This window comes from Elephantulus edwardii, unplaced genomic scaffold (genome assembly GCF_000299155.1).
Source record: "Elephantulus edwardii isolate Elephantulus edwardi_28Jun2011 unplaced genomic scaffold, EleEdw1.0 scaffold00060, whole genome shotgun sequence".
Classification (NCBI taxonomy): Eukaryota; Metazoa; Chordata; class Mammalia; order Macroscelidea; family Macroscelididae; genus Elephantulus; species Elephantulus edwardii.
This window is the reverse complement of record NW_006399810.1, coordinates 2,851,301-2,877,774: the sequence shown is the minus strand read 5'-3', so window position 1 is coordinate 2,877,774 and position 26,474 is coordinate 2,851,301. Positions and strand designations below refer to the sequence as shown.

The following is a 26,474-nucleotide window of genomic DNA, read 5'->3' as shown; positions in this document are numbered from 1 at the left end:
CCAAGCTATTTTCCCAAAGCAAAATGTCATTTGACCTTCTGGCTGCCCTTACCAGATGTGTTGATTGTGAATCCAAATAAAGTGAAATTGTTGACAACTTCAAAAAAAAAAAAAAACAGTGATGGTTGGAGGGAAGGATGGGTAAAGAAAGGGGGAAAGATCCAGGGTGAAAGACAATGTATACAAACTTGTCAGTTAACCAATATTTAAAACAAACAGAGTTCTCCAAGAGGCAGTTGTTGTTCTAAAACAAAACAAAACCAAAAAACCAATCCAAAACACAAACCCAGTGGAGAATCTCTATGAATGGAATTGACTTGTGCTTATGGGTTTGGTTATAAAGAAAACTGACTTTTAAATAAAGGTAACTCTAAACATTCCAGGCACCATTTTAATGCTGGCTCCATATAATGGAAGTAGAATGTTTATGCCTTTGAGTTATGGGGCTGGTAAAGAGTACTGGACATAAACTGTTAAGAGAACAAACTGGTCTGTCCTGTAGAGGGTGAATCTAGGTTACTCCTTGGAGACACTGATTTTTAAACTCAAGCTGACATACGTGGACAGTATGTCACTGGAGCCAGTCCTGGAAGAAGTGCATCATTCTTGGAATGGTAGAATGTCAGCCCAAGAGTGGGTGCGGTGGATTGACACAATGACTGTGGCACTGCGGTCGGGTGTGTCTGGGATAGTGATTTTCCTCAGATTAGGACAAGGTTCAGAGCTGTTGTTTGTAGGGTTGCCGTGAGCCATACTTGACTTCATGGTATCAAACAACAAGCAAATATCATAATTTAAAAAAAATATATATGTCATTGTTATTATGTGTGCTGTCAAGTAGGAACCAACTTACAGCTGACCGTCCAAGCATTTTCAGAGACTGTAAGTCACATAGGAGAAGATTGCCCATCTTTCTCCCATAGAAAATTGGTGGATTTAATTCATGTGTTTGTGTGTTAAGAGTGCAACTACTTACTAGGCCACCAGAGCTCCCTTGAAAAATGTATAGAAACAGTGAATCCACAGGACAAATGGACTGCTCATACCTCAACTTTGATGACCCTATGGCCAGCAGAACTAGCTGGTGCCCAGCTTACACTGTTAACCGCCATAAGGGCATCCCAGTAAAACGTGCTACATAGACTGGGGGCAAAGTGGTGGATTCTATGCCGTTGTATTGACTCAGTGACTGGAGAGATGGGGTTAAGTCTGTCATGAGGATGAAATCGGCTCCGGCTGGGGCAGGGTTCAGGGCTAATGTACACAGGGTCGCTGTGAGTCGGAGGGGTCTCAGTGGGACCCAGCCACCACCACCACAACAACGTGCAGCTGTAGCATTAGAAAAATGTATTTTATGCCATACAATTCTAGATAATATTAATATGTTAGTATTATATTAAATTCATATTGATTCTTATAAATATGCAGAAATAACAGGATTATGAAATTTGATGCTCAGACTTCAAAGATATTTTCATTTTAAGTCAAGTTATTATATGATGACACCTAACTAAAAAATGTATTTTTAAAAATGCTATATTCTGTGTCTTCTTTTTCTTTAGTATTTTCTTAAAAACTAACTATAAATAACAGTGAGTGTGATAGCATCATAAATCACACTCTCTTCTTCATTTCCAACTCTAGCTGAGCTATTTTTCTTAAGCTGAGTAGCTGTTGGCATGCACAGGTAGATGGGATGAGAAGGCTGCAACTGTTATGGTACTTTTCTTCTTCAGGATGAACTTAAGTCTTGAAGCCATATAGGGGGAACCCAGAGGAGAGTTGACTGAGCTCAGAGGACTGTATGGTCAGAAATTCTGTCCACATTCAAATTATTACCAGAAAGAGACTTGTTCATGATATGTGTGTATTGTTATTTGTGAACAACAGATCTGAACCCTGTTCTATTCTGCAACATCCTCATACTCCCTGACACACAAGAGCCCATTGCAGCAGTCATCTTGTCAGCCCACCTGGTTGACGGTCTTCCTCTTCTTTGCCAACCCTCCACCCTTCCCAGTATCATGTCCTTCTCCAAGGAATAGCCCCTCCTAGCAACATGTCCAAAGTATGTGAACTGAAGCTTCATCATTGTTGCCGCCAAAGCACTCCGGCTGCACCCTCTCCAAGACATATCTGTTCGTTCTCTTGGCCGTCCATAGGATATTCAGTGCTCTTCTCCAACACCACAGCTCAAAGGCATCAATTCTTTTCTGTCATCCTTAGTCATTGTCCAGGTCTTGGATGCCTAGCTTGAATCAAAGCCACCTTAGTCCTCAAACTGACATCACACCTTGCCTCCTCAATAATTTTGAAAGGTCCTCAACTACAGACACTTCCAGTGTAATGCATGTCCTTATTTTCTGACTGCTCATAGCAAGGGTATTAGTTGTAGATCCAAGCAAGCAAGATGAAGCTGTTGACGGTTTCAGTCTCCTCTCTGTCCATCATGACACTGCCTATTGGTCCAGTATAAGAATCTTCATTTTCTTGATATTGAGACGCAATCCGTACTGAAGGCTACATTCCTTTATCTGTGTGTATGTTTATATAAATACAAATTAATTTAAAATATTTGTGTTAGATATGTAAATATGTGTGTGTGTAATCAGAGAATAATATTTTCATCTGTGCATCCCATGTAAGAAGAAGGTTTGAGGAATGACTAAGTGGAGTGAAGATATTTCAAAATATAAATTAAAAGTCTGATTTATCAAATCTCATGTTTATTCCCAAACTGAAGTCTATCCTTGTGTTTTATAAATAAAATTCATTAAGTTATGTCTGAATAAATAGCATTTTTAGAATGAAATATTTCACTTATGTACTAAATGTATTGTTTTAGACAAATTTTTCTTTTGAATAGAATAAGGAGTCTGCTGATGTGCTTTCCTGTGAGCTGATAGCTTTGGCTTCATTAGTGTATGTTATTTAGTGCAAGAAGTCTATGACTTAGCGTCAAATCGTTTTCCTTCTAAGCCATTCTTCTCTAGTTACTGAGCTCTGGTGAGGGAGTGTGTTCCATGTAGTGCTGTCAGCAAAAACATGGTGGGCAGACTCCCCACCCCGGTGAGAGGCAGCACGAGGCAGCCCCTGCGTGAGACTGCCAGCCTCAGGGACCTGGTGCAGGATGACCATGTAGCCTGATGGCACTGGCTTCTTTTGTTGTTGCTGTTCGTACGTTTAGTTCAACCTTCAAAGACAAGTTATTAAACTAATTATGCCTTGATTTTATCCGTAAAATAGGAGTACCCTATTCTACATCCTTGTTGTTGTTATTGTGTACAGTACAGTCAGAACCAACCCGCAGAGGCAGTTAATTACAGGGAAGGAGCATGCACATTCTTCTCCTACAGAAAGGGTGGTGGACTTGAACTGCATCCCTTCAGGACTGCAACACAGCTTCTTGCCACTAGGCTACCAAAGCTCCATTAAAGGAATTAATTAAACAGATGTATGTAATAATAGATATTTATAACATAAATATGACCCATCAAAATAGTCTCTTTGGGATAGTATTTTAAGATAGCGCTTACTAAAGGGGTAAGGAAGGTAGGAGATGCTGTAGATGAGAGTTTTGTCAGGCAGTACTGTGGCTTATAAAATGTATTATAGGACGTTGAGTACACATTATTCAGAATATTGATTGTTCCATGTCTTAAATGTTTCTTATTAAAATTACTTTCTCATGGATGAAACGTTCTCATGAATAATCTTATAAAATAAAATTGTGGGTTTGTTTAGATTTATTTATGTTATGGACACCGCCTAGTAAGGCCCTCTGAAGTGCTTCGTAATTCTTTGATTGCACAGGGTCTGCTGGTGAGAACCTAATTTTTTTTTTCTTGCCCTTCTACTTATATTGCTCAAGGTGGGTTTCAGGTATATAGCTGAGATCATGCACTTTCCACCTGGAGAAGCTCCATGTTTGTTCTCCATGGTTCTCACAGTGACTTGTTTCTTGTGGGGGAAAAAAATCTCCAAATTGTATAGATCTGGTCTTACATTCCTACATGAATTACCAGTTGGAGCCTAATATCAGCTGCTCTCTTTATCTGAGACACTTGGTCCCCAGTCACTTGCACTTCCTGTGGCTCGCTCATGCTGGTTACAGAAGAGTTATGAACACACCATGGGCTGCCAAGAGAACAAACTGGTTGGTCCCAGAGAGAGTGAAAGCTGGTTGCTTCTTGGAGGCAAGAACATTGAAGTTCTGTCTCACATGCTTTGTGCATGTTGCCAGGAGGGACCAACCTTGGAGAAGGACATCATGTTTGGAAAGGTGGAGGGACAGCACAGGAGAGGAAGACCCAGATGAGATGGATGTTTGACACAGTGACTGTTGGGGTGGGGACAGGTATGTCAGGAGCAGTCAGGTTGGCTCAGGATAGGGCAGGCTTCAAAGCTATGGTTTGTAAGGTTGCTAGGAGCCGTAGTCATCTCAAAAGCATGAAACGGCAACAACAGCATGTTTCATAATGAATGTTTATACTTAAATGACCCCATAGGCATTTTCCTGTGTAGCTATTGTTAGATCATACTGAAAACTTACTATAGTCTTCTTTTGATATTTGTTATATATTAATTGCAATCTCATATATTTTCAATACTTTATTAAGCATATTTTTATGTTTCCCAATGAAAACATGACGGCGTTCTCTTTGTGTCCATGCCTCCTTCTTTCCTATTCAGTCAGTTCTTTCATTTTGCCAGTTAAGTATTTCTCCCAGTATTTCTCCATTTCTGCTCTGGATTGCCCTCACTAGGCTTCCGTACTTGCCCCCTGACTGGGCTCCTTGCATTTTATGCTACTTCCTTCCACAAAGGTGCTACTGGAAGTGAGTTACAGAGTGCAAATTCTATCACATCACCTGCCTGCTTAACATTCCTCTAAAATTCTCCATCTTTTATTTTAGTGAACTTTTCCTTTGAAGTCCAGGTAGTAAGTATATTTTTCTGACCGTACAAATACTCAGTCCTGTGTAGTCAGAAAGCAACCATAGGCAGTATGTAAATGAGCAAGTGAGGTTGAGTGCCAATGAAACTTTTAAACACAGGGCTACCTGGGGTTTACTTACCCCTGATTGCCAATGTCAGGTGGATCTTGGCAGAAAGCAGAGAGTACCAGAAGAATGTCTATCTGTGCTTCATTGACTTGCAAAGGCATTTGATAGTGTGGATCATAACAAATTGTAGCTAACCTTGAGGAATCCCAGAACACTTGATTGTGCTTATGTGAAGTCTATACTTGGACCAGGAAGCAGTCCTCAGAACAAAGCAAGGAAACACTACATGGTTCAAAATCAGGAAAAGAGTGCATGAGGGATGCATCCTGTCCCCATACATTTTCAGTCTGTATGCAGAACAGATCATTTGGGAAACAGGGCTTTATGAGGAGGAGTGTGGCATCAGGATTGGAGGATCAACGACCTACGATATGCAGATGACACAGCTTTGCTTGCTGAAACTGAAGAAGACCTGAAGCACTTGCTGCAAAAGGTCTAGGTCTGTATTCTTTAATATGGATAGAAGTTCAACATCAAGAAGACAAAGATTCTCACCACTGGGACAATTGGCAGCACCATGATGGACAGAGAAGAGATTGAGGTTGTTAGCAATTAGAGCTTGCTCGGTTCCACAATCAACACTCTTGGCACCAGCAGTCAGAAAATCAAAAGACGAATTGCATTGGGAAAATCTATTATGGACCTCTCCAGAGTGCTGAAAAGCAACAATGTCAGTCTAGAGACAAAGGTGTGCCTAAACCAGGCCGTGGTCTTCTCAATTAATTATTATGCTTCGGAGAGCTGGACAATGACTAAGGATGACAGAAGAATAGATGCCGTCGAGTTGTGGTGCTGAAGAAGAGTCTTGAACATCCCATGGATTGCCAGAAAAACAAACAGGTCTGTCTTGGAGAGGGTGAAACCATGTCTCCCTTTGGAGGCTAGGATTTTGGCATGTGGACAGGAGACACTGGTCCTTTGAGAAGGACATCATGCTCAGAAGGGTGGAGGGACAGTGCAGGAGAGGAAAACCCCAGATGAGACGGATTGATAATAGTATCTGGGGCAATGGGGTGGGGGGTGGTGTTGGAATTAGTGAGACTGGCTTAGGACAGGGAAGGGTTCAGAGATGTTGTACACAGGGTCACTATACATCCAGGCACAACAACAACATCATATTGTATTGGTTATTTTTAGTTTGGTTTTTTTTTTTTGTTTTTTTTATTTAAGCCTCTTGTTTAGAATCCCTGCCTACCATCCCCCACAGTTCACTCTTCTCTTTGAAAAGTAAAGGAAAAATTCTTTCATTGTTATACTATCCCTCCCTCCATATCCACTATATAGCCTTCATTCTGAACTCCTGTCATCACAATAATACCTAGTAATATATCTCTTTTAAACAGTTCTCTCCCTCATCTGTTTCAATGCAGTATATATAGTTTATCCCATCTTTCTCAGTCTCCCCCCAACCCTGATGCCAGTCCTGTTTTGCAACAGTGGCACTATGCAATATTTGACCTTTTGTGACTGAGATATTTCACTCAGCATGATATCCTCCAGGGTCACCCATTCTGAATAATATTTCATAAGTGCCTTGTTTTCCAAAGCAGCATAGTTTTCCATTGTGTGAATATGCCATAGCTTTTCTAGCAATTCGTTGATGTTCACTTAGGTTGTTTCCAACTCTTTGCTATTGTACACAACATTTTTCTATAATCAGTTATTTGCTTGAAGTAGTATTTGTCTCATTAACAAAGTGACTGTAAAGTGAATGATTATATATCAAGTGACGTTTTTCCCATATAAAAATGAGATTGTATTACATCTTTATAGGTTTATGAATGAAGAAACTGAAATAACATCTTAATTATGGAAAGCCATTTTTAACAAATTTTCCATAGAAAGGTCATAATTTTGATATTATATGTTTTATACATATCATAAACATGTAATACAAAATATGTCCAAATAAATTGCTAATAAAAATAATATAGGTTCCACATTATCAACAGTATTGCATGAGCATTTGCTTATGGACAATTTTAGGACTGGTAGTAGGAGCTGAAAACAGGACTTTGCTAGTCCGACTTACCACAGCTGCTCCTTTCAAACACAATCAGGAAAGAGAATCATTTTGGTTTTAGGATATAGATTGTCTGGTGTATTAGATGTCAGGTTAGTGAAAGGCCACTTTGCATGGTTTTTTATGCAAAGAAATAATACAATTCAAAGACATGTAGCTAAATGTATGCATTTTACCCTGTTAAAAAAGTTTAAAAAACCCAAGCCTAACCAATTGTTAGCTTATTCCAGCTCCCAGGGACCCCAGCTGGCTCAGAGGCCTGTGCTCAGAGGATTTGAGGTGGTCATGACCTTGGGAATTAAATTCTAGGTACTGCTTCCAGAGAATCTCTGGGTAGATTTAAACCCCGAACCTTTGTGTTAGTATCCCCATCCTTAATGATTTGTCTCACCCAGGGGGGGATAAGACTGGTCCAGTGTTGGTGGTGGTTCTTCAGTCGCATCAGAACTGTCCCATACCCGGACCTCCTGCCGGATTTCAGGGCAGCTTCAGATCCCACAGGAGGACCTTGTACACTTTGCCCACAGGGCAGCTCCTCCCTCCAGGTCACCAGCGCTCCCACGGACCATGTGGAGCAGCACACAAAACCTTTTCTCTCCAAGGTCTTCCTTCTGGTATTAGGTTAATGAAAAGTGTAATTTGACTACTACTGTAGAGGAGGTAGAGCTATTGTCATGGTATTTTCTAATGATATCTATAAATTCATATTGGTAATGACTAGGTTTCCTAAATTACTTGCGTAACAGTACATTAATTTGAGATTCTTCTAAAACTGACTTATAAGTGCCTTTTTTCTTTGTTCTTTCTTTTTTAGCCACCAGCTGAACAGGCCAAAGCTAGACTACAACTGGTTCTTGAAGCTGCTGGTGAGTGTTGTTGATAGTTCATTTTTTTTAAATGAAAACAATGGCAATGAAGTAAATCCTAAATTGATAGATAGCATACTTATAAGGAGGCTAAAAAGAAAACTACCTATTTTCATATATCCCCACGCATTTATTATATAAAATCAGAGTCTGGCTATATGTTAAATGAAATATTTATTGCTACAATATCATGCGAAAGATCATTCTCTGCCTTTTTATTTATAAACCCAGCTTCAATTTTTTTTCTTTTTTTTTAATTATATTTTATTAATTTTCATATACATTTACAGAGATTTTGGGCTTCCACTCATTCATTGTTGCACTATTCTCTCTACCCTCCTCCCAGTTTGTTCTTGTCCAAATGCCACAGTGCTTGTCGAAGCCAGTTCTGATTAATCTTCTTTGTCAGTGTATCCTTTGCCATTCCCTATCACTCCTCCCTGAGAGAGACTTCACCCTGAGTCATAAGGAAAAGGGGACGGCGTATTCTCTTAGCTACTTCCTCCCAGCTTCAATTTTAAGTTGTACTTTTTATTATTATTTTATGAAAGCAAAATGTCTGCTCTTCTTTATGTGAAGGAGACTGGAGGAGGCAAAGATGAATGATTTGCTTTGAGTTTCCTTTTTTTATTGCAATTATAGTCAACGTTGACACATACTCTAATTCACTCCTATCAGATTTCCCTCAGGTTATCAGGCGGGCTACTTAGTTCTGCCATATTTCAAGACAATTACTGACCATGGCCATTTCTTACTACATCAGACTACTTTATTTCTCAGTGGTACAATAATGCTATGACTTTGATTTTAGGCATCATACTCAGATTCATGTGGACATTAAATACTTTACCTTTTAAAAAATGTATAAGATCAGTGTTATCTAAGGGCTGATTTTATTCTGAATCTTAATATGCTCTTCAAAAATGTATGTAATTTATTCAAGTAATAGGTTGTTAAGAGAAAGCTTGAGAAAGAGTTTGAATAATATCACCCAAATCGTAAATGTTCCTTAAAATTACTTGCTTTTTAAAAGATCTGTAAAGAGCTCAGAATTTCAACTTTCTAAGAAGTAAGAATTAAGTGTTAACATCCAAAAATGTTTTCAACTCCAAAATTGTAATAGCTGTCTGGCCAATGTTCGGCAGCTCAGGAAATGCTTATGTGTGTGTTGGTTCTATAATCTCTTGCATAAAGTTCTTGCACACATACCCAGGTTGTCCACACACAGACTGGCAATGCCAGTACCGTCTATGATACCACGAATCACTGATAGTGATAACTTTCCATGGCAGGATAAAAAGTAACAAGTGTTTTGACTGTAATGTGAGTCTCTGCACCCTTCCACAATATCATGAATCTTATATTTCATATGCTAATCATATTCATTTTATCTTTGATTACATGGAAAACATTATTTCTTCAGTTTCTAAATTTCTACCAGACTTTTCTGATTTTGACTTGTAAATTAATATACTATAGGAAAAAGCTAATTAGTATGGTTCTGTAACATTGAAATATTATGCATTCATTATTCAATGGCCTTTGCTTTTTAAAAATATTTCTAATTCATAATTTCAGGATTGACAAACTCTTGCTTTAAAAGGACATTTTATGTTGTCTAAGCACTCTGAAGATTTTTTTATTAATATGGTTATAAAGAATTTCATTTCATGGTTTCATACTCTTTTCTTTATCTTTTAATATGACTTTGAAGCACATTACAAAGCAGATCTGTCATTCCATACCTCATGGTATGGAATAACTTGCTTACATTGGTCACAGCTGTCATGGTTCATTTTTTAACTTAACACTCTAAATTATATTAAGAATAAGGAGCTGGATTCTGTGAATTGAAAATATTATGACAGTTTTCAAATTAAAAATCCTACATTGGTCGAGATAAGCAAGTGATACACAGAATTCGGCTTGGACTTAGCATTATTTATTTAGTGATTCTTTTTTTTCTTATGCCATCTCTAGCGTTTCCCTGTTATCAGGACCAGTATAACAGTTATTCTGGGGAGTGGTAAGAGACCTGGCCTGTCTGCCTCGGAGAGGGTGCAGCCAGGGTGCTCCTTCAGGCAAGGATAGGGAAACTTCATCTTACACACTTGAGGCATATTCTTAGGAGGGGCCAGTCCTTGGAGAAGGACATGAGGTTCAGAAAGGTGAAGGTCAGTGTAAGAGAGGAAGACCCTCAGTAAGACGGTTTGACACCATGACTGTAACAAAGGGCTGAAGCGTATCCGAGATGACGAGGATGGCACAGGACAGGGCAGGGTCAGGTTCGCACGGCCACTATGAGTCACAGTGGACTTGACAGTGCCCAGCAACAACCACATGACTTACATCCTCTTGCATATGTGTTTCCCCCCATTTTAGATTGATTTCTTGGATTGATTACTATAGAAATGAGATAAAAAGGTTAAAGGTCATGTGTTAGTGGGTTTTTATACATTTTCTCTAAACTATATAAAAGCACAGTGCCACTTCTTACTGTCACTGGTTAATTTACTGTTTGTCCTGGCTTTGCTGTTTAACTCCAGTTTCATGAATATTTTGTATATGACATGGGATGACATATCACACGACTCTGAAAAACCTGCCGTGTGGTTTTTAATGAACATTTGAGACTTTGGAGAGGTAGGTGGGTGTTGGGCAGGGAGCAGGGCACATTGGTAGATACAGGATTTATTTGGAAGGTCCTACTTTATATTTCAGTGATAAATTAGAACTGTTCATCCCACTAGCAAAAATAAGGACATAAAATAAATAGAAAAGAGGAAGTTGGTTCCTAGTGTGATAATGCTGATAGGGTGTAGTCCTAAGGTTAAGATGTTGCTTGATAAGGTCTGTCAGAACCCATCTGAGAGTGGGGTGACCCTGCATTCCCAGGGAAAGCACATTCAGTGCTGGGACTGTAGAAATTGGACACTTGTCTTAGACCTGTTAGAGCAGGATTAGTTTCTGATTTAGAGTGATCGTAATCTGATAGGCATTGTGCTATTCTTTTTGGGTGCTATCTGGTAGATTTTGACTGATAACAATTTCATATGTCAGAGTAGAACTGCACACTGGGGTTTTCTAGGCTGGAATCTTTATGGGCAGGGACCTGGTTCACCAATTCTTTTTCCCATGGAATTAATCGATAGGTTCCAACTGATGATCAGCAGATGAATGCTTAACTATTGAACCACCAGTGCTCCTTACTTGGGTTAAAATGGGTTATATAAGGAAAAATACGGAGTATATGGAGTCCAATACCACACTTATGGATCCCAAAAAATGTTTTATAAATAGATATTGCATTGTCAATATTACATTGATAAATAATGTTATTGGTTTGGAATTAAGATATGTAGAACATTTAGCAGCAGTTGACACGGTGACTACAACAGTGGGCTTAAGTGTGTTAAGAGATCATAAGGATGGCAAGATAGAACACTGTTCACATCTGTTGTTCATAGGCTCACTATGAGTCATATTCAACGCAACAGCAGTGTTGATTTTGGGCCTTTAAAATAACATTAAGGAAAATGTAACTATAGGTTGTCATCCTTATTTTATCAACCATTAATTTGAATTCAGATTTTATTGTGTATATTATTACATTTTAATGCACTAAAACCCACTGGAGGGTTAGCAATGGGTTGCTTCCAACTTGACATTGTTATGTGCCATTAAGTCACCTGCGACTCATTGTGACCCTGTGTACAACAGCCCTAAACCCTGCTCTATCTCTTGCCAATCTTATTGTGTCTAACACACCTATCCCTATTACCCCAGTGACTGAATCAGTCCACCTCATCATCAATCTATCTTCCTCTCCTGTGCTATCCCTCCACCCTCCCAAGCATGACATACCTTTCCAGTGACTGATCCTACCTTGCAATGTGTTCAAAGTATGTGAGAAGAAGCTTCAGAATCCTTGCTTCCAAGGAGCAGCCTGGCTTCACCCTCTCCAAGATGAACTTGGTTTTTCTCCTATCAGTCTATGGTATAGTCAATACTCTTCTCCAGCACCACAGCGCAAAGGCATCAAATCTCCTTCTATAATCACTAGTCATTGTTCAGTGCACTGATGCATAGCAAGTCATTGCAAAGACCTATATCAGGCATGCCTTAGTCTCCAGACTGACATCGTTGCTCTTCACAGTCACTTGCTGTGCATCAGAGAGCCGGACAGTAACTAGGGGTGAGAGAAGAAGGATTGATGCCTTTGAGCTGTGGTGCTGGAGAAAAGTATTGGACATACCGTGGACTGCCAGGAGAACAAACAGGTCTGTCCTGGAGAGGGTGAAACCTGTTTGCTCCCTGAAGACGAGAATTTTGAGGCTTCGTCTCACATGCTTTGGACACATGGCCAGGAGGGATCAGTCCTTGGAGAGACATCATACTTGGAAGGGTGGAAGGACATCACAGGAGAGGAAGACCCAGAAAGAGATGGAGTGACTCAGTGACTAGAGCAATGGGATTAGGTCTGTTGGAGATGAGGAGACTGGTGCAGTATATTGCAGGTTTCAGAGCTAATGTACATAGAGTCACTATGAGTCACACGCATAAAATTATTCATTGGCACGTAACATCATTTTCAAATTCAATACAGTCTTTTTGTTTGTGTGTGTGTTCACTGCTTCTTTGCAAATTCAATCAAATTGCATGTCTTTTGCTTAACTTTTAATTCAAGGCGATGTGAAGTTAAGATTATAACTGAGGGGTGGAAATCATAGGGTCGCACAATTTGATGGGTGGAGGGCAGGGTTGGTAAAGGAAATGGGAAAGACCTGGTGTGAAAAATAATGTATGTGAACTTTCTAAGTAAACCAGTATTTTTAAAAGATTATATAAATGAAAATTACTTTATTCCCAAATTGCTAAAGGAAAAAAAAATTGCTAAGCTATCTATGTACATAAGACTAGATCTTCAAGTTGTAACCTCAGGTAATGTGGTTACAGTTACATCTTTCCCTAAGTATTGTGAGTCATAGTCTACTTGAAAGACTCTGAAACAGCTTGTTTCCTGATCTGTTAGGTGTGCCTTTCAAATGAAGGAATATCCTTCTGAAGATCGGGAGACAGCTAACATGTCTACATCTTTCTCAGTAGCTTTCTTGGTATCTGTTAGTGACACTGTCTCAATTGAATCCCTGTTACTGATCTTTGACTGAACCATTGTGGAGGGAGGTATGATGTATATATCTCACAATTTAAACTTTAGATACTAGAATGTTTGTTTTATGTATTATTTGATAGAGCTTAAATTAATATACTGAAAAATTTCCTGTCTTCATGACTGAAACTTACAGGACAATAATTTATCTTTTTAAAGCTTAACTGTATGATGGTTCTTGTTGTTGTTATGTGCCGTCGAGTCGCTTGCGACCGTGTGTACAACAGCCCTAAACTCTGCTCTGTCCTGTGTCAATCGCACTGTATCCGACACACCCATTCCCATTACCCCAGTCACTGAACCAATCCACCTCATAGAGGGCCTTCCCCCACTGCCCCAAAGTATGTTAGATGAAGCCTCAGAATCCTTGCCTCCAAGGGGTTTAACCCTTTCCAGGACAAATCTGTTTGTTTTCCTAGCAGTCCATGGTATTCTCAGTACTCTTCTCTAGCACCACAGCTCAAAGGCATCAATTCTCCTTCTATCCTCCTTGGTCATTGTCCAGCTCTCTGATGCATAACAAGTGATTGCAAAGACCATGGCCTGTCAGACACACCATAGTCTCCAGAGAAACACCATTGATCTTCACAACTTTGAAAAGGTCCCTAACAGAAGACTTTCCCACGGCAATGCGCCTTTTAATTTCCTGGATACTGGTGCCAAGAGTGTTAACTGTGGAGCCAAGCAAACTAAAGCTGTGAACAATCTCAATCTCTTCACCATTCATCCTGATGCTGCCAGTTGGTCCAGTGTTGAGAATTTTTGTCTTCTTGACATTGAGCCTCAATCCATATTGGAGGCTGCAGTCCTTGACCCTCTGCAGCAGGTGCTTCAGGTCCTCTTCAGTTTGAGCAAGCAGGGTTGTGTCATCTGCATAACGCAGATTGTTGATGAATCTTTCACCAATCTTGACCCCACATTTCTCCTCATAGAGCCCAGCCTCCTGGATAATCTGTTCTGCATACATAATGAAAAGGTATGGAGATAGGACATCCCTGACGTACACCCTTCCCCATTTTGAACCACGCAGTGTTTCCTTGCTCTGTTCTGACAACTGCCTCTTGGTCCAAGTATAGATTTCGCATGAAAAAAATAAAGCAGCATAGTTTTTCCATAGAAGAGGGAAGAACATTAAGGGTTCCTTTATCCCGATCCCATTTATTCTCAGTTGTTTGACGTAGCACTGTCCCGGGTGTTAGTTGAGATCTGTGAAACCCCAGTGTCAGCTGGAGTCTTAGAAGAAAATGGCAGAGATACTTTTCAGCGCCCTAGGAAGACACTTTTCATAACATGGTCTCAGGACACAACTTTCTCCAGAAATCTCTTTATTTATTTTTTTTTTTTTGGAGGAAGACTTTGTACCTTTTATTTTGCTTTTAAATTGGTTTACTTACAAAAGTTCATATACATGTGTTTCACACTATCCATCATTCACGTGATATTACATACAATCATTCCCATTTATTATGTTTTATAAAATCAGTCACCATTGAACAATGCCCACCATTACCCTGTCTCTCCAGATCCCAACCAAGATCTTTCCCATTTTCTTTACCCTCCCTCCCTCCACTCATCATATTGTGGGACCCTGTGATTTCCCCTCTGCCCATCCTCACCCCTCTGTTCCACCCTCTTCGGCCTTTAGATCCTCATACACATGTTACTAGTTAACCTTCTATTTCTACTCTAATGGTTTTATGCAGTATGTGTCCTTATCAGACTGAGTTAGTTTACTCAACTTAATGCTCTCTAATCCTTCCCAGGTTGTGTTCTCATTTTTAAATTGTTGATCCTCCGTGATGCATAATGTTTTGTCATGTGAATGTACCACAGTTTTTCACTCCATTCAGTTGTGGTTATATTTGGGCTTTTTCCATGATCTTGCAATGGTGAGTAAAACCACTGTGAACATTGTGTGCAAGTCTCTACTTGTGTGTTAGACCTCATTTTTTCAGGTATATTCCAAGCAGTGGAATAACTGGGTCATATGGAATGTCTTTGTTCAACTTTTGAGGAAACACCAAACTGCCTCCCCAAGTTGATTGTACCATTTTATAATCCTACCAACAATGTGTAAGAATTCCTATCTCATATCCTCTCTAATATTTATTACTTGCTGCCTTTCTAAACTTTGGCACTACTACTGGAGTGAGATGATACCTCATTGTGATTTTGATTTGCATCTCTCCTATTGTCATTGATTTTGAGTATTTCTTCATGTGTCTGATGGCCATCAGAATATCTTCCTCTGAAAATTCTTTCCAAAGTCTCCTTAATAGTTTTCCTTTCATAGTATTCTTGACACATGCAGTTGTGAAAATTATGTTTCTGGTGTTACAACAAAAATTTAGTTCTTTTGTTATGTGTAGGGTAAATAAACTTTTATCATAGAATCTCTTTGTAATAATATTTCATTTCCTGATAAATATCTATCACCCTTTTTGTATTGCGCTTTCTGATTTTCAAAGCACTTTCATGATCTTTTTATCCTTTGACTCATATCTCTGCATGGAGAACTAATGAACTCTATTTTACAAATATCCTAGCTTAAATGACTTGTAAAAGGCCACATACTAGTAAGTGGCAGAACCAAGACTCTAATGCAATGATTTCTGACTCTGGAGCTCTTTCTAGTCAAGGTTAGATTTCTAAACTGTCTTGGACCACAGCAAGGGCAGTAGAGCATATTGCTGCATGCACACCTGTATGCTTTTCTGGTTTAGTTCTGCAGTTACCTAACATTAAAATATCCTCTGTCTTCAAACAAACCTTTGATTCTGTATTTTTTATTGATATTACAGAGGATTAAATATTAAGGCAGGGACAAAAATGTTATTTTTCCTAAAATACATAGGTAGGGGGAAATGTACTTAACAGTTACATTTATGATAAATATAAAAACTTAGGGTAATATTTTTTGGTGTTCAGTATTTTTCTTTTGTAAGTCTTACACCTCATTTGTACATATATCTTAATGTTCTTGTTAAGATAATAGGTAATTAAGTATTGTAAAAGTAGTCACATACGTACACACTATGACCACTGGAAAAGAAGCTATACTTAGGAATGAAAAAAAGAACCCACCACCATAAAGTTGATTCCAGTGCATAACATTGCTCTAGGACAGATTCTTGTAAAGACTGGTCTCCACTGGCCTACGAGATTTCTAAGACTAATAGTCTAGAACTGGTCTTTATGGATGGGAGCTCGGGTGGCCAATGGGCAGCTTCCAGCTTAAAGGTACTGGTTCAAATCTAGCAGCTGCTCCATGGGAGAAAGAGAGGCACTTTGCTCCCATGGGATTTGCACCCTCGGAAAACCTCCTGGAAAGTCAGCTATGAGTTGGTTCTGATGGTTTTGTTTTCATTTTTATAGAAAAGCCCTGTAGTAGGATAGTGTGTTCCAGATAGTGCAGCTAGCCCCGATGTCAGCTGTCCGATGGATGATTGTTGTGAGCTGCAGTCAGCTTGATTTTAGGTTTCCCCTCCTCAGCCGTTATTGATTGAAATCGGCCACATCTTTGACGGATTCAAATCACTGACCTTTCAGTCAGCAGTGTTGCACTAAGTGTGTAACCGCTGTGCCGCTAGTGAGGCTTATCTCAGTTTGGCACCGTGATAATTGGTAATTTTGTTTTCTTCACTACCCTGTGAATGAACACCTCGGAGGCAGATTCTGAACGGCATGAATTTTGGAGTACTGGCTGTTGCGTTACAGACGTTAAGTGTTGTTGAGTCATGAACAACAAACCTGAACCCTGTCCTGTGCCGTCTTTCTCTCTCCTCACTTGAACACATTGCCACAGTCACTGTCCCATTCGACCTCATTGAGCATTTCTTGCCTTTCTCAAACCCTCAGTCTTCATAAGCATGATGTCCCTTTCAAAGCAATAGCCTCTCCTAAACACATGCTAAAAGTATATGAGACTGAGCTTTGCCACTAAAAAAGTTATCCAACTAAATCCATTCAAAAGTGCTTTGGAACAAAAGCATTATAATCTACTTTTGTCATTGAAAACCCATCAGAGTACATTGACTCTGAAAGACATGGAATAGCTTTGATCTCAGAAGTCTGAACATTTCGTTAAGACTTAGTCCAACTCTAAATATTTGAGAGTCTTGAAATTATAAATACGATTATTAAGATAACATTGAACTGTTTCCAGATGCATGGAAATCCACTCATGGCCTAGTGGTAAGGAGTTGAGCTCCCAAAGCAAAGGTAAGTTGTTCAAACCCACCAGCTGCTCCACAGAAGAAAGATGGGCAGTCTCTTCCTGTGTGATTTACAGTCTCTTCAAACCCACTGGATAGTTAGCTATGGGTTGGTTCCAACTTGGCAGCACCTAACAACAACCTCGTTTAAAACTGATGAGAAATCTCATTTATTGTGAGTGAGCTTTTTATGTTGGAGGCAAGTTAAAAAAGAATGCAAATGATTGAAAAGTTGATTTCTATTCCATATAAAGAAAACCTTTTCAAGCTTCATGTCACTCATGTGAACGTCTGCTTGGTTGTATGTTGGTACTTTGATAGCCATCTCCAGTGACTTTGTAAACTTGAGCAGATCACTTGCCCTTTTGTCCCTTGAGGAGCTCTCATCGTGTAGTGTGCAACATAGCAGACTGCAAACGGGAAGCTCCATCAGTTAGTAGGAGAAGCGATGGTCATGTTGTGGTTAACTTGGCAAGACAAACACCTGCGTGTCCTTCTTGCATTCCAGTGTTCTTGATGGAGCCATGGAAAAGTTGTTGAAGCCTGCTCACCGCTGAATCTCACCGTTTTTCATATATGTTATGGAAATAATAATCTAATATACCTCACAGGGTTGTTATGAGATACAAAACAATTAGTAAAGCGTCTAGAACACCGCCTCGCACTAGATCAACCCAGGAATGTTAGAACGAGAAGGAGTTTTCTCATGGTCTACCAGCGTCACTTTTGAGATTAAAGAAGTGCAGCTACACATCATCATGCTGACATATGTACAGTTAGAAAGTTATCAAGAGTTAGTAATAGTGCCTTGAAAAAAGAACAAATGAAGGCACCCAGAAATTACTTCATTTACTCTGGAATTAGTGAAGGCTTCCCCCACTGAGGAAGTAAGTTTTATGCTAACTTAAATTCTACATAATACTGAATAGCTTTAATAAAAACTCAAATGGTCAATGTTAATTTATCTTTTAATTTCCAGTAACAGTCATAATTTTGAGCTTTATGTTAATCCAAACATGTAGAATTAATTAGTGGTTCCTAAATAGAACTGCTCAGTAAATAATTGCTTTTTTATAGTATGTTATTTGTTTCCTTATGTAACACATTTGTATTTGAGTGGCAATTACTTACTCCTAATAATATTTAGTAAGAAGAAAGCCATCAGTGAGAGTCTAACAATATCACAGCAACTTGCCATTTTTGAGCAGATGTTAAGCAGACAGGAGTTGAATGCTAATTTTGAGAGGGTGGTATGTTTAAGCCTAGCTGAAGTATGCTGCATGTGGGCTTTCTAGACTTGAGTACAATGCTAGATCTCTGGGGGGAATTTTAAAGCTAAACCTCTTTCTTTTGGGTCCTCTATATGGACTCTCTCAAGTCAGTATAAAGCAGATCATCCCTAGGCTAAAGCCCTTCAGCTTTTGTTATTGGGCTCTGTAGACCTGTAATTAGGCCTCCTGGCAGGCCTGGCAGGCCAGTTAATGGTCATATGGAGTTTCTGTGAGGCAGACTGGCTTTGTATAAATCCTGGGTAGGAATACGTTTATGGGTCACTTCCTACCAGGACCATGCTTTGTCCTTATGCCCTGCGGGCTGACAGGGAGCAGGTTCCCTTGACCATGGACTGTTCAGTTTGCAAATCAACATCTTCTCCACTAATCCCCAGTGTAAACAGAGGATTTAGAAGGGCTTCTGTCACTTACAGTTGCCAATTCACTTGGGTGTCTGTGAATTTATTTTTCCCGACTTCATTATTGAAAGACTGACAAGTGTATAAGATTTGAATGCTTGTTTATATATGAAATATGCAGTTTCTTTTTCAGTAATTTTAGAATTACTGTAAATAATTTATCCAGGGTAAAATTATGCAATGAGCTTTTCCAGAGGGATTGGATGCCCTTTAATATTTCTTAGTTTAAACTATTAGAACATCCAGAAAGAAAACAAGCCTTTTTAAAAGAGAAATTATAGATCTTTATAAAAAAAGTAATAAGGTACAATGATACTATGTAAAGAAATTTCAGATGTGAATTTCAGATGTTAAGTCAAAGAAATAGTTAAGAAATTTTCTAGACTATATGCCTTATGTTAAGTAAAATTTCATTTTAGTGTAACTGTAGTAAATCATAGATCAATATGTAATACTTAGTAAGATATAACTTATGAAGTATTTCAGATAATGAGTGCCATCTGGTGAACATCTATTATGTGTTAAGCACTTTATATACATTATTCACATATTTTAGGTATTTTCAAGTTACTCCTTATTTGAATCAAGCAAGATATTTACATTTAAACAAAATCATAGTAAATGCTTACTTTTTCAGTTATAGTTAGTACTTTATTTTTGCTTTCTTTTTTCTAGCTTGGATCATATTAGGATTTCATTCTAAAATACTTAAGTTCTGAATTCGCTCACAAAGGAGATAGAGTTTGCTCTGTGGAGGAGATAGCACACTGTCTTCCTCGGAGCAGCTTTTTTTTCCTTTTAGGGGTAAATCAAACGGCGGGTACTTTCCCAGGTCTCACCTCGTAATCAGTGCTCAGTATTTTGCATTTTGTGGTGTAAAAATGGTTCATGACAGATGTGGTTGAAAAGACCACATACGTAGACTGTATGATTTTAGTCTGGTGGAACTAATAGGATCACTCATTACATTTTAGACCCTAGGGTTTCTTTTTTCTTTCATTAAAAAAAAACACACACTCACAACAAAAACACAACTGTTTAAATAGAGTGGTCCGTTTTGTGTGTGAGTCCAGCAGCTTCCCCCCAGTTTGCAAAGAGTTGATGTCAACACGTAATTCTCTTCTTCCTACTTTAAAAAAAAACACAAACCAATCCTTTTATTACTATGTATTTACTATTAACTTATTTTTTTAAAAAAATGAGCTGTCATCCTATAAATAGTGATTGCTTTTTCTTTTTGCAAAGAATTCCTTTAAATGTTGTCAAACAAAAGTTTAAACATATTCTTTAAAATATCTAAGACTTTTAAAATTATATTATACACTGATGAAAAAGTTTTGCAAAGACTCAAATACTTAATGGCAGCAAAAACACATTATACAGTAGAGATTTTTGGTGTTGTCCCAAAGACAGAAAGATCATAGCATAGCTTGTTTGGACTTGGGGTTTTTTTTGTAATTTTTAATGTCTATAGTGTATTTATAGATATTAAGATATATGGCAGAATTTCAGAAAGATTTCTGAACAGTATGAAAAGGCTAAGTCTAGTTTAGCTTTTACTAAAAGTTAATATTTAAGTTGGAAAATGTCCTTGAGGATATAATTAAAATGTTGATAGTGATATTCTCACTTGACAGTAGGATGTAGGGGTATTAAAAATTTTTTTCTCCTATTTGTCTTTTTATTTTCCCTCTTTTTTTTTTCAAGTACTGAGGACAACGTTTAAATGGTCTAGGGAAGTATTAATTTAGATATGATAAACTTCCTTATATTTAAATAAAATTCAAACGTTCTGACCAACATAAATAATCATGAAACTATCATCACAATCCTAATAAAGAATATTTACATTACTCCAAAGTCCCCTTGTAGTTCTTTGAAGTTAATCCCTCTCTCTTCTCTGCGCCCCAGACCTTCACAACTGCTAATCTGCTTTATGTCACTGTAATTTTGCTATTTTTAGAATGCTGTGTAAATGGAATCATACAGTATGTAGTGTTTTGTGTCTGTAGTCTTTCGGTTTTCATAATGCTTTACAGATTGGTCACATTACTATGATTGTCATTTCTTCTTATTGGTGACAGTATTCCAGTGTATTGCTGTACCAGTTTGTTTATGCATTACCAACTCATGTACAAACTTTTTCTAGTTTATGGCTTAGAGTAAAACTTTAATGAACGTTTAAGTATTAGTCTGTGTTTAAGATATATTTTCATTTCTCTTGTGCAAATACTTAAAAATCCATTTTACTTAGGAGTCATGGTAGTTTTAACTTTACAGGAAACTACTAAACTCTTCCAGAGTGGCCAAACTATTTTGTTTCCTTTGTTCCTTATCCATGACATTACTTGTAGATTTTTTTCCTCTTTAATTTTAGTTATGATACTGGGTGGATTGTATTTCATTTAACAATATTCATATCCATCCCCATATTATTTCTTCATGTAAATATTTGTGTCCTTTTGTGAACTATTTATTCACATCTTTTGCTCATTTTCATTAATTGTTTATACTTTTGAGCTATAGCTGTTCCCTGTGTATGCTAAGTATAAATAAAAATGTGTTTCATAAATATTTTCTCACTGTATGTTTATTTTCTAAATAGTACTTTTAAAAAATATTATTTAAGTATGGTAGAATATAAGTTTAGTAACAGGTCTTTGAATTTTGACAAATATAGTCGTATAGCCACTCACAGAATGATGAAATATATCGTATCTGTCACCCCCCACAAATTCCCTATGCTTTATTGTTATGAATCCCTCCTACCATCCTAAAATCCTAGAAACACAGCCCCTCTTTCTGTCCTTCCAGTTTGAGTTTTCTAGGACAGTCATATACACGGAATCATCCAGTACAAAGCTTTTTAAATTTGGCTTCTTTCACTCATTGATGTTAGGTGACTTGACTCATAGCAAACCTGTGAAAAAACATCCAAACCCTGCCCTAGCCTGTGCCATACTCATAGGCTCTGCTGTGCTCAAGCCTGTCACTACAGTCACTACCAAGTACACCTTAGTCTTTAAGCCAACATCCTTGCTCTATAGCACTTTAAAGAGATGATGGTTGTTGTTGTAATGTGTCACTGAGTCACTTGAGACTGATAGTGACCCTCTCTGTACGTAGGAGCTCTGAACCCTGCCCTGTCCTAAGCCAGTCGGGCTGCCTTGGACACACCTGCCCCTGTTACTCTGTCATTGGGTTAATCCATCTCATCCAGGGCCACCTTCTCCTGCGCTGTCCCTCCATTCTCCTAGGAATGGTCCCTCCTGGCAACATGCCCAAAGTGTGTGAGACACAATTTCAGAATCCTTGCCTTCAGAGAGCAACTTTGTTTCACTCTATGACAGACCTGTTTGTTCCCTTGGCAGTCCATGGAATGTTCAGTGCTGTTCTCCAGTACCACAACTCAAAGGCGTCAGTTCTTCTGTCATGCTTATTCATTGTCCAGCTCTCTGAGGCATAACAAATAATTAAAAAACCGTGGCCTGGATCAGGTGCACTTTAGTCGCTACTGACATCTTGGCACTTCAGCACTCTGAGAGGTCCCTGACAGCAGAATTTCCCAGTGCAATTTGTCTTTTGATTTCCTGACTGCTAAGGGTTGCCAAGAGGACCCGAGCAAGCTGAGGCTGTTAACAGTATCCATCTCTTCTCCAACTATCAGGATGCTGCCAGTCGGCCCAGTGGTAAGAATATTTATTTTCTTGATGTTGAGCGTCAATTCATATTGAAGACTGCAGACCTTGACCTTCTGCAGCAGACTCTTCAGGTTCTCCTCAGTATCAGTGAGCTAGATAGCATCGTCTGCATCAGGCAAGTTGTTCTGATGCCACATTCCTCCTCATAAAGCCAAGCTTCCTGAATGATATATTCTGCATATAGATTGAAAAGGTATGGAGACAGGACACATCCCTGCCACACTCCTTTTCTGATTTTGAACCATGCAGTGTTTCCTTGCTCTGACAACTCCTTCCTGGTCCAAGTACAGTTTTCGCATGAGCACAATTAAGTGTTCTATGATTCTCATCCTTCTCAAGGTTAGCCACAGTTTGTTGTGATCCACATAGTCAAATGCTTTTGCATTGCCCAAGAAACACAGACCTTCCTCTGCTTTTGGCTAAGATCTATCTAACATTGGCTACAATGTCCCTAATGTGACGTGTCTTCTTCTAAACCCAGCCTGTACTTCTGGTACTTCTCTGTCAATGTACTGTTCCAGTTGTGTTTAGATACTTTTAAGCAAGATTTTACTTGCATGTGCTATTGTTGAATAATTTCCAAGTTCTGTCAGATCACCTCTTCTTGGAATTGGAATAAATACGGATCTCTTCCAGTCAGTTGGTCAGGTAGTTGACCTCCAGATTTCTTGGAACACCTGGTGAGCACGTCCAGGGCAGCATCTGTTAAAGAGGTTAAATGTCACATTTGTCCAAGGCAACATACCTTTTTCTTAACTCCCATTATCATGGGTATTGATTGTGTTTAACAAAGTAAAAGGAATTCCTTGACAACTGCTGGTTTGTCATGATGTTAGTGTCATCTACTTGTGAAGATTTTTGTTTTCTTGAGGTTAATGTGCAATTAATATTGAAAGCTATAGTCTTTGAGCTTTATCAATAAGTGCTTCAAGTCTTTGGAAGCGAAGTTGTGCCATTGTTATTTTCTTCTAACCCTTATGCTACATTCTTCTTCCTTTAGTCCAGTTTCTTGGATTATTTGCTCAGCGCACAGATTGAGTAGTTGTGATGAATGGATCTAGCCCTGATACCCACCGTTCTGATGTGAAACCATGCACTGTTGCCTTGTTTTGTTAGAATGGCTGCTTCCTACGTGCAGGTTCTACATGCACATGATAAAGTGTCCTGAATTCCCATGTTCCTCGATGTTATTCAGACATTCTGATCTACATAGTTAAGTATCATTTAAACGTAAATATATATCAGTCTACTATTCACTACTTCTATTCAAGATGCAGCTGATGCCAGCAATGATCTCTCCTGTTTGCACAACACGAATCCAGTTTGACCTTCTGGCAGCTCCTTGTTGATATATTGCTCTACCTCTTTTTCATCATCTTCAGCAAAACTTTGCTTTCATATGATTTTATGATGTTGTTTGATAGTTTTGACATTCTGTGGGTCACCTTTGTGTATAATGGAAACAAAGAGGAATCCCCCCACTTCCTAGTTGAATAGCCAGATAGCTGTTACCAGTAAGCATGTTCAGGGCTGCTTCTGTTTGTTCAAACACTTCAATTGCTATTCTTTCCCTTCCTGTTGTTGTTATGTGCTGAGTTGACCACAGCCCCTATCGGCCCTGTGAGCTATGGCTCTGAACACAGTTCAATCCTAAGCCAGTGTCACCATCTCTGACAAAACAGACCCCATTGCCACAGTCACTGTGTCAATCCATCTCTTCCAGGGTCACCCTCTCCAGGACAGATCTGTGTGTTCTGTTGGCAATCCATGATATGTTTAGTACTCTTCCCCAACACCACAACTCAAACACATTGATTCTTCTTCCTAAAGCATTCTTTTCGCCAGTACCATCATTGCAGTTTTGACTTCATTAATTATACCATCTGTTTGGATCATATGATGCCTTTTAAAGTGGCTCCTCATTGGACAATTATTTTTAAAGTAGTGACTCTGTGTATTCCTTTCCATCTTATTTTAATGCTTTCTGCATCATTCCATATTTTGCCCATATATAATCCTTCATTGTTACCAAACCTTGACTTTTTCTCCAGCTCTTTCATCTTAAAAATTGTTGAGCACAGTCATTCCATCTGGTTTTCTAAATCTAGAATTTTGTACATTTTGTTCCTTTATCTTTTCAGGTTGCCTTTGAAATCTTTATTCAGCACTCTTAGTCCATCTTTTCTTTGTTTTATTTTAGCTTCTCTGTGTGCAAGTTTTAGAGTCTTCTGACATTCATTATGGTCATTTCTTTCTTTGGCATCTTTCTGCTTTTTCCATGCGTAATACCCTTCCACAGGCTCTTTGGTCTTCTGATGTTCATTATGTGCACTGTGTTAAGCTTTGTGAATATAGGGAGGAAATTGATTATCAAATTACTAAAATTACGTGTTTCCTTTATATAGTTTTAATGTATTCTCTAATAGTCGCACATACTAAAATTATGTGTTTCCTTTGTGTAGTTTTACATGTATTTCTAAAAGTTGCAGGTCATTCTAATCATTTCCATTTGACATATGCTGGGAGTTTGATGCTCTGGGCCATAAGGAATCGTCCTGCTAACCTAACGGTGACCGGTTCTGATTCACCAGCAGCTCCTTTGGTGAAAGATGGGTGATCACTTTCTGTGTGATTTATAGCCTCCAAGAACCCATTGGAAAGTTAGGAGTGTGGTCCAATTTTATAGCAATGACTTTGATGTTTTGTTAGTGTTGTTGTTTTTTTAAGATGTGTGTGTGTGTGTGTGTGTGTGTGTACACATATATTTATATATATAAGATATATATACACACATATATAAATGCAACTCAAAGCATAAACTAGTGAAACTTATATTTGATATAGGACTATTGTTTAGTTTAATCCTTTGAACTGGATAGATTCTAATAGGAAAAAGGGTAAAATCTGATCCCCCCCCAACCCCTCCCCAAAAGGAAAGAACGGGAAGAAAGAAGAGCCAGGTAAAATCCAGCCATCTGTGCTTTATCTTCACTTTCCTTCTCCATCCTCTTTTCCAAATATTTAGACCTGTGATTTTAACAAGTAGCATACACATAATTTCCCCATATAGCCAGTTTCCATACATAAAGGTTTAAGCAGACTTTGTGATAGAAAATGTACATTGTGTAATAGGTTCCAGATTAACGTTCCATACATCCATGCAATATATTTAATATATTCGGTTAATCTACATAAGCCTAGATTCATTTAATGGGGTTATCTGATTGAAAATCTCTCACATATTTTAAGTTTCCAGACACTTTTTAAAGTTTATATGCCAGTGGCATGGGAGATGAGTTAGCTAATTTTTATTTTCCGCTTTTATTTAAAGTATTAACTTTGTATTTAATTCTTCAACATTTGTTTTAAATTATACTTTTGTGTATAAACAAACAGAAAATACAAGTACTGCTCTGGAGGCACTCTGACTCCTAGAACCCTCGCCTGGCTCCAGAACTTTGCATCCAGGAGAGGAGACGTCCCGTCTCTGTCGCAACAGTGGCTGTTGCATTTGAACAGCTTTCTTTTCAATCAGCAACCTGATAGGATAAGGCTTTCCCGTGTACCTCATGGGAAGAATATGTTCATTCTGCAAATGCCTTATAGTTTTTCACGTGACAGTGGTTGTTGTTGTTGTTGTTGTTGTTATGTGCCGTCGAGTCGTTTCCAACTCATAGCGACCCTATGCACAACAGCCCTAAACCCTGCTCTATCCTGCGCCAACCGCACCACCTCTGACACACC

General features: G+C 38.6%; 1 protein-coding gene across 1 annotated transcript in view; it reads left to right on the top strand.

Moving 5' to 3' along the window:
• LOC102854402 (serine/Arginine-related protein 53-like) overlaps positions 1 to 26,474 on the top strand; it is a 559,101-nt gene that overhangs the window by 280,738 nt on the left and 251,889 nt on the right. Inside the window, exon 4 of the mRNA XM_006887646.1 lies at positions 7,904 to 7,955. Coding sequence (XP_006887708.1) covers positions 7,904 to 7,955 — 52 coding nt within the window. The remainder of the gene's footprint in view (positions 1 to 7,903; positions 7,956 to 26,474) is intronic.